We start from the raw sequence: 12259 nt of genomic DNA on the forward strand, positions 1-12259 counted from the left end.
TTGATGCCTATATATAAATGGGTTTATTGGGTTTTTTTGGCATTTTTCTAACCCTCCTTTTTTTGGGTAGTTGTAAAGGCAATTCAGAGCAAACAAAAAGCATTCTTAAAAACAGATACCACATGAAGGAAAGAACCATTGCTCCTAGGTTTTATTTTTTTGCGATAAGTTAAATCACTTGGAAAGGGAAACTACAGACAAGTTCCCTTGACTCTGTGGTGTGGTAAACTGGGATGGAGTCCGAACTGAGACCCAGGTAACCTTGGTTCTTTTAACAGGCAAGGCACTGGAGCAGCAAGGAAGGAAGGGGGAGGAGTGAAAGGAATGTGTTTTGCTTGCTTCTCTTGAGGGGGAGGGGTCACTTGGGAGTGCAGCAGATGATCTGATCTCCCTGAAAGAAACTTATTAAACCACAGCACCTGCTTCAATGGGGGGGGGGGGGGGGGGGGGGGAGACAACTGCTTGCAGAAGTGAAATGACATTCACTGCCATCAGCCCACTGGACATTTCTCTCTGATGCTTCACTGGAGGTACAAGGGAGTTAGACAGCATAACAGAATCTCAAATCACATCAGATGGCTATCAAAGTAATATCCAGTCCCAGTAAAACAAACCTTTTTATCAACTTTTCCAGCTACAACGTTATTAAATAATAGCAGTTAAGTCAACCATATTCTTGATGGCAGTAATGAATGGGCTGATTAGCTAGGAGGGGGCTAATGACTGAAAGACGATGAAGACAGTAAAATAAAACAAGCTACAGGTAAGTCACAGTTTAACATAAAATTCTGTGCATGACAGAGGGACTGAAGAAATCTGTGCGCGTGTGTGTGTGTGTGTGGGGGGGGTACTCCTTCCACCAGCTCCAGCAAACTGCAGATTGCATTCACCTGAAAAAAACGAAAAAAGAGAGCAACAGACATGCTTGGAGATGGTCAAATGGAAGTATATCTAAAGTAATGTTGGACTGTGAAATGCATAGAGGTCTGTAAGGGGAATAGCACAGTGTTCCCAAACGGCATCTCCAAGCACTTATAACAGAGATCTACCAGCATATCAAGCAGCAAATGCGGGAGGGCTGCTTGCCTAACCAGGAATTAACTTCAGACTGTATGCCTGTCATGATCTGGCAGTGGAGTTGTTAGGAGCAGACTCCCAGCCAGAGTTCACCTACCCAGCCTTCTCTCTGGTGGTGGTGGGGTGAATAAGGGGACTGTAGCTCCATGCAATGAAGTAGGCTAGCTATAGTGCCACTGCACCTGCTCATACATAGGGCTGCTTAAATATGGGACACCTCAGGACTTGTTTGCAAAGGCAAATGGGCCATACCTCACTGATTTCTCCCCTCGTCATTCCAGAAGTAAGCTGAAGCCCACAAAACCAGAATAATGGCATATATTAAATGAAACAGAGGATATCACATGCACAGATTCAAAACAGAGTGTCTCTGATTAATGCTTGGCCCCCTGAACCCCTTTTTTGTGAGCTCCAGCCAAGGACTGTGCAAGAAACCTGGTACTTGATCCTCAGCTTAGCTAGTCTCCCAGGCTTCAAAATTAAAAAAGAATAGAAGGCCTCTAGCTTCTTGTTCTTTACCGAGATGGATAGGCTGAAGCAATGATACCTGTGACACTTGACTCGGTTTAATTCTCCAAGACAATAAAAGCAGTGCCAATTTAATAGATGTTGGTGAGGAAACCACAAGTTCTGGGGGAATGCACACCAGGAAAATCCTATAACATGCAACAAAACACAGATTCATACCGCCCTGGTAGTAGGAAATCAGAAATGCACTCTTAATCCTGACACATATTACAAAATTCAGCAAGAAACACTTCCTCAAAAACAAGAGCAAGATAACACAATTTTGTTCAAAAGATTAACCCCATATGGAGATTCCCACAGATGAAAAATTATACTTCACAAAGAAAATAGTCAACATGAATGTCTTTTTTTCTGTGAATGCTCAGTCATCCATCAACAGGGCAGCCATCAAACAATAACTCGAATGCTTGAATGAAATAAGTCCCTCATCTTAAAACAGACCCTAAAATGATTTATCTCAGCAAAACTAAAACATACAGAGGGCAAAATACCTAAAAGGACCTTTAACTGGTGTACTGACCATAATCATTAAATTATGCTTATCTGTCCCATGCCAGCTGCTTCTTAAGGAGTGAACTTCTAAATGTCTTCATTTGGAAATTACCTTTATTTGCTATACTAAAACAGAGTAGAAGGTTTAACAGTTTACAGACTGGTATTTAGTAGTGACAGCAGGCTGCAATACTATACAAAAAAATTCAGGAAAAACTGGAAAAAACAGATTAACTCCAACATGCACACAGCTCCATGCAGTTCATATTCTACATAAAGCTAAAAGTACAGTATAAAATAATGGCATTTCATAGCTGTTCACAACTTCAACACAATATTCAAAAATATCATGCACACTGGTAACACGCTTATGAGGTCAGTCATATTTAAAATGAAATTTGACTTCCTCAAAAATTAATAAAATGAAGCACACAAATGTAAATAAGTATTACCTAATGTCAAAACATCATCAGGTTTGCAAGAAGCAGCCCCACTGCAAAACTGGTTAAGCTTGCCAGTCAACAAATGTGCCTTTTTCCTCTCTGAATACTTTCGAACATAGAAATGGCAAGGATTTATAACATAGCTCACATCAACCAGCTCAGGAAAACCTTAAATAAAAAAAGGAAATTATTATTTTTGTAAACTAGGAAAAAAATGAGTGTCACTAAAATTACAGCACACATGCATGTGTTCAGTACCCAACTGCATTCATTTTAGTTTAACTTGTGTGTCTAAGTCAATATTTTTTGCATTAACAATATAGCCACCAACATCCTTCTTAATATGGCTGCGCTTCTGCCAGAATCTACATGGAAATGTCCCCTTTATCTTATTAGTCTTAACTAGTGGCTCTTGCTTATTAAACACTTCCTTTAAATTTGTACACCTTTTATATACAAAATCAGGTTTAGCACATGCTTTACTTACAAGCAATTCATTAGGAGAAAATATACTCTAGTCAGCTTTAATAAGATGTTTGATACTTTCTCCATAAACTTAAATGATACTACCATGGGAACACCTTGAAAGAATGAAGCATAAGTGTCTACAATAGCATTTGTTTCATTCTCTGTTAAAAATGCTGCTCTACACTTATTATTCCTATAATTTTTTACTCCCATGTATGACTTAACTCATCAAATAGACCTTTCTAAAAACCTATCTCTCAACAGGCATTGCACATACAAAGGGGATCTACTAATCCTAAAGCTTGACTTTTTATATTTTTCTTCACATAAACTAGGTGCAGGCTATTAAAACATAAAAAATATTAGACACTATTCTGCAGACCTTTGTGGAAAGCCTGCCCCATTTAATGTCTTTTAAATACAGTTATGTTGAAAAAAAAACTTCATACAAAATAATGGGGAAAAAAATCAGCATCTAATAGCTTCATCAACCTTGATCTCAGCACTCTTAGTGCCATCTTTATTAATGGTAAGCATTCCTAGTCATGCAAGGATTCCATCATAACATTAGACATGTCTACCAAACCGTGAAATATTCAACAGCATCTTAATATGAGCATCAAGATGCATAACATCTTGACATTAGCAGATTTTTAATCTATTCTTACTATGAACTAACCACAGTAATCCATAATATAGCAAGTCTCAGAGTCCAAGTTATTTCACAACACAGCTCTTAAGGAAAAGACTGTGGAAAAATATGGGGACCTAAAAACAGCCTGTGAAAGGTCTACACTACAGGGAAGAATCATCATCATCATCCAGAAAGGAAGGAGAAAGTACAATTGTGTAGCATTTCTTAACATGTAAGTATTAAGGAGGTCAGAATTAACACTATTACAAGCAGATTTCCACTGCACCAGCCAGTATTCTATTTCTTCCCAGAATATTTACTTCCCTGGTCCCCTTGTCTAGCAGGGCGACTGACATGATCCCAGGGGTGAATTTCCTATCTCCCACCCACATCGTCAAGGTTCCTTTTGAAGAGGGCCAAAGAGGCACTCAGCTTGACATGTATGGGAAGTTATATTCCAGAGTATGGGGGGTCTTTCTAGGTCAGGAACCTATCCTTCCAGCATGTTTTGTTCATTGTGATGACCAGGTTTAGATCCCTGGAGTGTATGGCTCTGAGGGATTGGGATTTCTTTAAGTGTACCATGTCCAACAGCACTGGGTATGACATGGTCTTGTATGTTAAGCAGAGATTGCCTCTGAGTAGGCGGATATGCAACAGAGTATAGCTGCAGTTTTTTTTAGAAGGTCAGCATAGGGCATCTGCTTTAGGCCTATGATTCTTTTAGTGAGGTATTTCTGTGGCCTTTCCAGTTGTCTCAGAGGTCTTGTGAGGTATATACCCCCCCGGGCTTTGTACTCTATAATGGGTCTAATGAGAACTGAATACAGTGGGACAATTACCTTTTTTCTGGATGAAAAGCCCTTAGTGATGGTGTGTGCCATATAGGTTTTCCTGACTATTGTGGCTATGTGGTTATCGAAGGTGAGACCACTGTCCACCTGTGTCCCCAAGTCCCTTATCACACTTTCAGTGTTTAGTGTACTGCCACTTGTATGGTAATTCATGGGTACATGGTTTTTCCCAAAGGGGATAACTATACATTTCTTGGCATTGAGCTTGAGCCCATGACTCTGCCACCAAGCATCTGTTTCTGTAAAGCCCTTTTGTAGAATATTCACATCATTTGGGGATTCAATAATGGCTCCCAGTTTGCAGTCACCTGCGAACTTTGTTAGCCAGAGTCCCTTAGTGCTGGTTTGTACTTAAGAGAAGTAGATGCCAAACAAGAGTGGTTCCAGAACTGAACCCAGAGGTACTCCCACTTATCACTTGTCTGGAGCTGGATTTTGAGCTGGCTACTTTTACAGTGTGGGTTCTGTCAGTAAGCCAGTTGGCAACCCATCGAGTGACGTAGGGATTAATGCCCAGCTTAGTAAGTTTAGTTATGATTCCAGAGTGGGGATAATGTTGAAGGCCTTGGCGAGGTCCAGATAGGCTGTGTGGACCGCCTTACCCTCGTCCACGGCTCTGGAGACTGATTTGAAGAAGTCAATCAGGTTGAGGAGACAAGATCGTCCCTTTACGAAACCAAACTGGGTGGGGTCCTGTGTTTGAAGGTTGCCAATGTCTTTGTTTACAAGTTCCATGATAATGCATTCCATGGCTTTGCAAATCAGGCTCGTCAGACTGATGGGGACAATACTTCCTGGGATCCAAGGTGGATCCCCCCTTGTGGAGTGGGATAACTGAAGCTGTGCACCACTCATTGGGCATGAAGCCCGATGTGAGGCTATGATTAAACACGACACTTGGGAAGGTGCCAGTTTATGTTGTACACAGCCGGGATGTCGTCTGGTCCCATGGATGCTGTATTCCTGGCTTTGGAGAGTGCGTTTTTCACCTGTGTAGCTGTGATTACCGGAATTTGGCAATCTTTTGGTATTGAGATGGGCCCTTTAGGGGATGAAGTTGACAATGAATCGATCTGCCAGGATATTGGCAATATCCTTGGGATCAATATATTTAATGTCATTCTGTCATAGCATAGAGCAGATCTAAGCATTGCCATTTAGATTCTTGACATAGCTATAGAATGCCTTGTGGTTGTCCTTGGAATCTTTGGCAATTTTATTTTCATAACTAGCTTTGGAGGATTTTATGAGGGATCTCAACTTCTTACTGAGGCCGGTAAGGGAGTTTTTTGCATCCTGGGATTTTCCTCTTTTCTGCAACAGTTTCTTCCTTCTGTTGTATAGTTTGTTTATGGCAGCGGACCACCAGATTGGGTTCTTTTTTTTCGAGGAGACTGTCTTGGTTCTGTTTGGAATGGCATGATTCATGCAAGAGTGGATGTGCTCGTTCAGTGCCTTAGTGTAGGATTCAGCCATCAAACTTTCAGCTCCCATCTGGATGGGTGTCATGAAGTTTGTCGCTTCTGACTTGAGTAGCATGAAGTTGGCTATGGAGAAGTTTTTCATGGAGGTTTTCCTACTGGGGGGGGGGGGGTGTGGACGTCAAGGTTGATTAGCTTATGGTCAGACCTGACCAATGAGGGGGTGACCACAGGTGTGGAATATCCATCTCCCATGTTGGTAATGACCAGGTCTAGGATATTTGAGCCCCTGGTGGGACTATGGATTAGTTAAGTCCAGGACATTGGAATTTATGAATTCCAAGAACCGTTGGGCAAAAATGTTGGTACCTCAGTAGATTTCCCAATTAATGGCAGAGTAGTTAAAATCATCCAAGATTAGGGTGCTTGGTTCTATCTTAATATTTTCTAGCATGTTTAGAAAGGTGTAGTGAGAATCTTAGGGTATGGTGGGGGATCTGTAGCAAGCAACAATTTGGATTGCAGTCTTACCTAGTGTTAGTTGCACCTGTAGAATTTCAGATACATTGTGTTGGGCAACTAGCCTGGAGGTGTGAATATCCTTGGTGAATATGGACACTCCTCCGCCTTTAGTGCTTCATTCCTGGTTTGGTGGCCAAAAAAAAGTGGTAAGAGTTGAAGAGTTGTAGCCTGGTATTGCAGGGGTGCTCTCTGGAGCCTTAAACCAGGTCTCAGTTACTGCACAGTTATTGATGTTCTCCATTTTTAGGACTGTCACGACAGAGTGCATTTTGAGGTTTAGACTTCTAGCATTGAGTAGCATTACCTTCAGATTTTGCATGCTTGTATCTGCTACGGTGGTGGTTATGTCCTTTGAGCCTTGCCTAAAAAAGGCACTATAGGGGTGGCAAGAGCCTTAGCCAGTAACCTGAATCCCAGGGGCAACAGGTGCAGACCATCTCTGACAAAGCATTGTGGTTTGTCGATCATGTCATCCCAGACAGACAGATACTGGATCCAATTTGAATGACACCAGAAATTGTTGAAGTCAATTATTTTGTCCTTATACTGTGGTATCATTCTGGGCGAAGGCAGGATGCTGCTCAGAGCTAGGGTCATACCTGCCTGGGCCACATGATCCAAAAGTTCTTCCGTGTCTCTTTTCATGTAGTCCAAGGAGGTACATCTCAAGTCATTCACTCCAACATGGGCAATGACAGAGTCGTATTTGTACTTGCTGTGGAGTGACTTGAGTGCAGGCATTATGTGGTGGATCCTGGCACCAGACAGGCAGCTGACAGTAATTTTCTCCTTGTTCAGCCTTATGAGTGAGACATCAGTGCGCCTGACTATAGTGTCACCTATGACTAAAGTGTTGGGTACGTTATCTTGCCTTAGGGGCTGTTTGGTGGCATACTGGTGTTTTCAGCTATTTGTCACTTTGGTTGTGATTGGTGTGTGTTTGCGTTTCAACTTCGGAGGTCCTTGTTGCTTGGGCAGGTTAATGTTAAGGGCCTCCGCATAAGCGGCTTTAGTGTTACTATGTGTGGATGTCGGTTGTGTGAGTTTTGAAGGGCTATGTGTTGCTTGAGGTGTAGTGCAGGTGTTAACCTCCTCTTGACTGTCTAGCACAGTCCTGGCTATAGAGAGCATTGCTTTCAGTTTGGCTATCAAAGTTAATCTCTCGCAGGTTGTAGTGTTGGGTGCTAGGAGGAGAGTGTTGTCTGTGTACATGAGGCAATTGTTGCATTGCCCCAGTATCCCCAGACTCACCAGGTGGACAGGAAAAATCACAGGAAGCTGACCCTTGGACATGCCTGGTTTGGTGTTTCTTTTGTAAAGTTCAAGAGCTGTTTTCCCTTACTTTGGCAAGTTATTTGCAATTATAGGCTGTTTAGTGCCTACGACTAATTTCTCCTTATTAGCAAGGAGAATTGAGTGTATCAGTTTAAGGCTTCCTAGTGCTTTCCAGCAGGTTTTAGAACAAGTGCTAGTCACAGGGATTCAGATTTTAGTGCTACTACTGAAAAAACAGCTAGTTCTAAGGGAAAATTTGAAGAGCAGACTTACTGGCACTGGGAATAATTTAAAGTGCTAGACTAATAAGCTACTAAAAATGCAATAGAGCAGAGAACTAGCAAATCTAAGGGAAAAAATTGAAGAGCACCGCTCAGAAGCTTACAAAAAATCCTGGCTACAGCAAAGCTGTATCTGGGCTACACTAATTCAAGGAAAGGTAGGAATCTTTTTTTTTTTTTTTTTTTTTTTTTAGTAGAAAGTGAAGAGGCAGAATATAATGACATAATTCAATATGCAGAAGCTAAAGGGGTGGGCCTTTGCTAGGTTCTCACTATTAACAGAATGAGCTGATGTAATGCGACTGGGGGGGGGTGTCCAGTATCAACTTTATACCAGAGGCGGGCAACTCAAAGCCACCGAGACATAAGACCACCACAAGAACAGAGTGGGTGGTTGGGAAAAACAGTTGTACAGATTACAGAGATATTAAATCAGAAGTGCAGACGAAAAATGAGAATAAACTCTTATCTTTTCTGAATATCACAGCAGCCAGTAAGTCAGTAATCGGCTTGATGATTGTGGAATACAGTGGGATGATCACAAATATAATTCAAAGCCTAAGCAGCTCATAAGGTAGAAAACTATCTCAGAAACAGAATCCAAGAAACTGGAATGGACTGCTCTACCTCCTCCAAAGGACCTGTCACTAGCATTATTTCCTAGGGTTCAGTTATTGGGCCACTCCTCTTTGGCATTTAGTTCTTGCAGGTCAAAGCAAATGTTAAGGGCTTCTGACTGGATCAAGTCTGCAGATGACTATACACTTGGTGCCATCATAAACTCCTCAGTGGACACCAAGATCCTCCAAAAGGGCCTTTTCCAAACCAATAGCTGGTGTCAAAACCGTAGATTAAAACTAAAAGCCAAGAAATGTATAACTGTATCCTTTTTAACTATCACATTAACAACACACCCATAAAAACAGTTCCAGTAGAGGAGGACCTAAGAACCTATGCAGACAAGCTGTTCTTCGATACACATGTACCCACTATTGTAATAAACACCTTTTGTACTTTGCTGCTCATTACGAAGGGTATGGCTTTCAGGGATGTGATCATCCCACTGTATTCCACAATAATCAGGCAGATTACTGAGCGCAATGGCCCATTCGGCCCATGTACCAATCCAAACATGAGACAAACTCCCATGATGCTTTCTTAACTAAAAAAATCAAAAGCCTAAATAAAAAAAAACTGTGTGTGCTGTCTTAAAGCCTTATCCCACTTCTCAGTGTCATACAGACTACTAAGGGGGTGATCTCTGCCTCGCATGCAGAGAATCAATAGACACTATCCTGTCAGGCATACTGCTCATTCATAAGTATAATGAGGACAGAAACACCTTCCCAATCTCTTCTGCAAAACAGGAACATGTTGAAGGGATAGCTATGTATCACAGAGAAAAAAACTCTTCTTTAGAAATGTCTTCCTCTCTACAAAAAGCAATGTACTTTGCTTAACCCTATTCATACATCATCTGGACAAATGGATGGGTAACCACAAGTTCACTCCTGACTTATCACCCTTGTTTCGCATGGATAAGGTAAATGTTCTGATCATTTCTGAGTTGCTCATACTTAAAATATAAGGGCAAAAACATCATGGGAATGTACGCTACGGTTCTAAAGGTCATCATGGATCAATACACTAGTTAACACCTATGAATTAATGAAGATATTGTTCTACTTGCCTATGAATATTAATATACTGGCCTTGCTGATGAAAAAGTACTGACAAAAGCTGAACAAGACTTCCATACCAATCAATCACGGGAATGTGCTCCGCCGAGTGGATGAAGCTCAACTGACTCATGTAAAATGCACTTGTGGTTAAAAAAAAAAATCTTCAGTGTCCAGAAAAAGAATCAGCTTATCTCACTTGACTCTTGCCATCTTCCCCACCAAAATAAAGTCCTTCAGCTCTTTATTAAATGCTATCCATAACAACTTCTCTGGTTGATAAAAATATGCCCGACCTGTGTATAAGACTGAAGGGACTAAAAACATTTTAACTGCTTTGTATCAGACTATCCACATCCATATAACAAAGCTTCCATTTTCTCAGTTTTTATATTATCTTTTGTTCAGTTTCTTCCCGCATATCCTTAGCTGCCATACTAAAATCATTTTTAATCCATACTCCTAAATACTTAATTTATTCATAGAGTCACAGAAGTGATCCCCGGGGAGTATTTCCCATTTCCCATCCACCCAAGATTTTTCTTGAAGAGTGCTAATGAGGAATTTTGCTTGACATAGATGGGTAGCTTGTTCCAGCATATAGGAAGTCTCTGGAACAGGAATCTATCCCTCCAGCATGTTCTGTTTATTGTGGTTCAATGCACTTTTTGGCATTGAGCTTTAGGCCATGCCTCTGACACCAGGCATCCGTCTCAGTGAGGTCCACATCATTTGTGGACTCGACGATGACTATGTCTCCTAGTTTGCAGTCATTGGCGAAGTTCGTTAGCCAGAGGCCTTCTCTGTTAGCCTGTACTTCAAAGTAGATACCAAACAGGAGAGGTCCCAGGACTGAACCCTGTGGTACTACACTTGTCACTGGTTTGAAGTCAGATTTGGAGTCAGCAACTTTTACAGTGTGGGTTCCGTCAGTGAGCCAGTTGGCAACCCATCTTGTGACATAGGGATTTATACCTAGTTTAGTGAGTTTACTACAATTCCAGAATGAAGGGGGGGGGGGGGCAAGAAGGCAGAAAGTTAGTTCAGATAAGGAATGGGTGGTGGGTTTGTATAAAGGTAGACGGGTAAACAGGAATGAACAAGAGAAGCAATGGGGAAGTAAGCAACAAATAAACAGCGATGAACAAGAATCAGTGAATTCCTTAACACAGCCAGCTTTAGGCACCAGTGAACCCAGCTGTCGCTGAAGGCCTCCTGGTTCTAGGGGAGCCGCGAACCACACTAAGTTAATTTTATTTTAGTAATTTTTACATACGTGTTAAAACAACAAAAACTACTACAACAATCCTGTGTACTTAATAAACTTGGTGTGTAGCAATAACTTACAGGATGAAGAAACCTAAGGACTGGCATCAATTATTCTCCTTTAATATATAAAGGTAAGGGTTGCAGTGACTGGTTTGTCAAGAATCAGGCTTCATAATGTCATTAAATATTTTACCACTGACATAGTTCCTTTGAATAAGTTAAATCTTGCTGGTGATCATTCTCTCCGGTAAAATTAACGCCACAGACGGCGTTCGTCACCAGAGTTATCCATGGATTTGGGGGGGTGAAGGGTCTCTTAAGATAATGCCAATAATCAGTGTATGAACATGAGCAAGGTTAAGACCTAGAGACAGGCAGCTCAGAGTGACTGATCTAATTTCTTACCTGACATTTGAAGAAGAGCAGACACTCCTGATCTTCAGGGATGGTTTTCTCTTTCTGGGAGTTTTATAATTTATTTCTGGACATCGGATGCTATAATGCTCAACTTCTTTGCTCAAGAGTTCTGGCAAAGCCAAAAATAATGGAGAAATAAAGACTCAAATTCAGAAGCACTTTTTAAATATTATTCTATTTCACTTAAAAAGTTAGAGCATAACTTATTTCGCAACATGTATTTCCTGACAAATAATGTTAAAACTCTAATGTCTGGCATTAAGGACTCTAATCCTGAACGATTTACCAGCAAATCAAAATTTTACAAAGAACACAGTAAAAATCTTTGGTAATATCAGGGATATTCTGTGAAATCAGAGACAGTGAGAGGTATGCATTCTTCCTCAATAAGGTGAATAAACATGGCTTACCCCCTGCTGTTTGATGAATGTTAAACAACACTCAATGATATGGTGTGGCAGTACTAGTGTTATACACTGTAGTGCTATTTGCTGAAATCAGTGTAAAACCAGTACAGCTTTGGCTTATACTTGTATGTATGGGGGGGCTGCAGTACAAGAGTACCAATCTGCCCATCATTTTTTCACTTTCTATCGTGTAGCATTACTAACCTAGAACTTGCACATGATAGGTGACTGTGTTTTTTGGTAGAAGGGTGTTTTGTGTACGTGCGTAAAAGCAGCTGCTAATTGCCACAGTGTTCATACGGTTTCTTTGAAGGTGAAAATGAAGCACGTTTGTGCGTGTCTGTGCATCATGTAACAGAACTGGCTTGTCAGAGTAGTGTGTGATAAAAATGTCACCAATTTTGATCAGTGGACACAAGAAATAATGCCAGACACATACATAATTCTTCTAGAAGCTGTAAAAATGCAGCTAAAAAGTAATTATTTTTCCAA

The 12259-nt window shown here is 41.0% G+C and overlaps 1 protein-coding gene across 2 annotated transcripts in view; it reads right to left on the reverse strand.

The window, feature by feature from the left end:
- The window catches only part of RNF17 (ring finger protein 17), a 3936714-nt gene that overhangs the window by 3386644 nt on the left and 537811 nt on the right, over window positions 1-12259 (reverse strand). For both annotated transcript variants that reach the window (XM_044073290.1, XM_044073289.1), the window contains one exon: window positions 2550-2708. In XM_044073290.1, the coding sequence (XP_043929225.1) occupies window positions 2550-2708 (159 nt within the window). The remainder of the gene's footprint in view (window positions 1-2549; window positions 2709-12259) is intronic.

The sequence above is a fragment of the Protopterus annectens genome, chromosome 5.part1 (assembly GCF_019279795.1).
Source record: "Protopterus annectens isolate FY-2018-M chromosome 5.part1, PAN1.0, whole genome shotgun sequence".
Classification (NCBI taxonomy): domain Eukaryota; kingdom Metazoa; phylum Chordata; order Ceratodontiformes; family Protopteridae; genus Protopterus; species Protopterus annectens.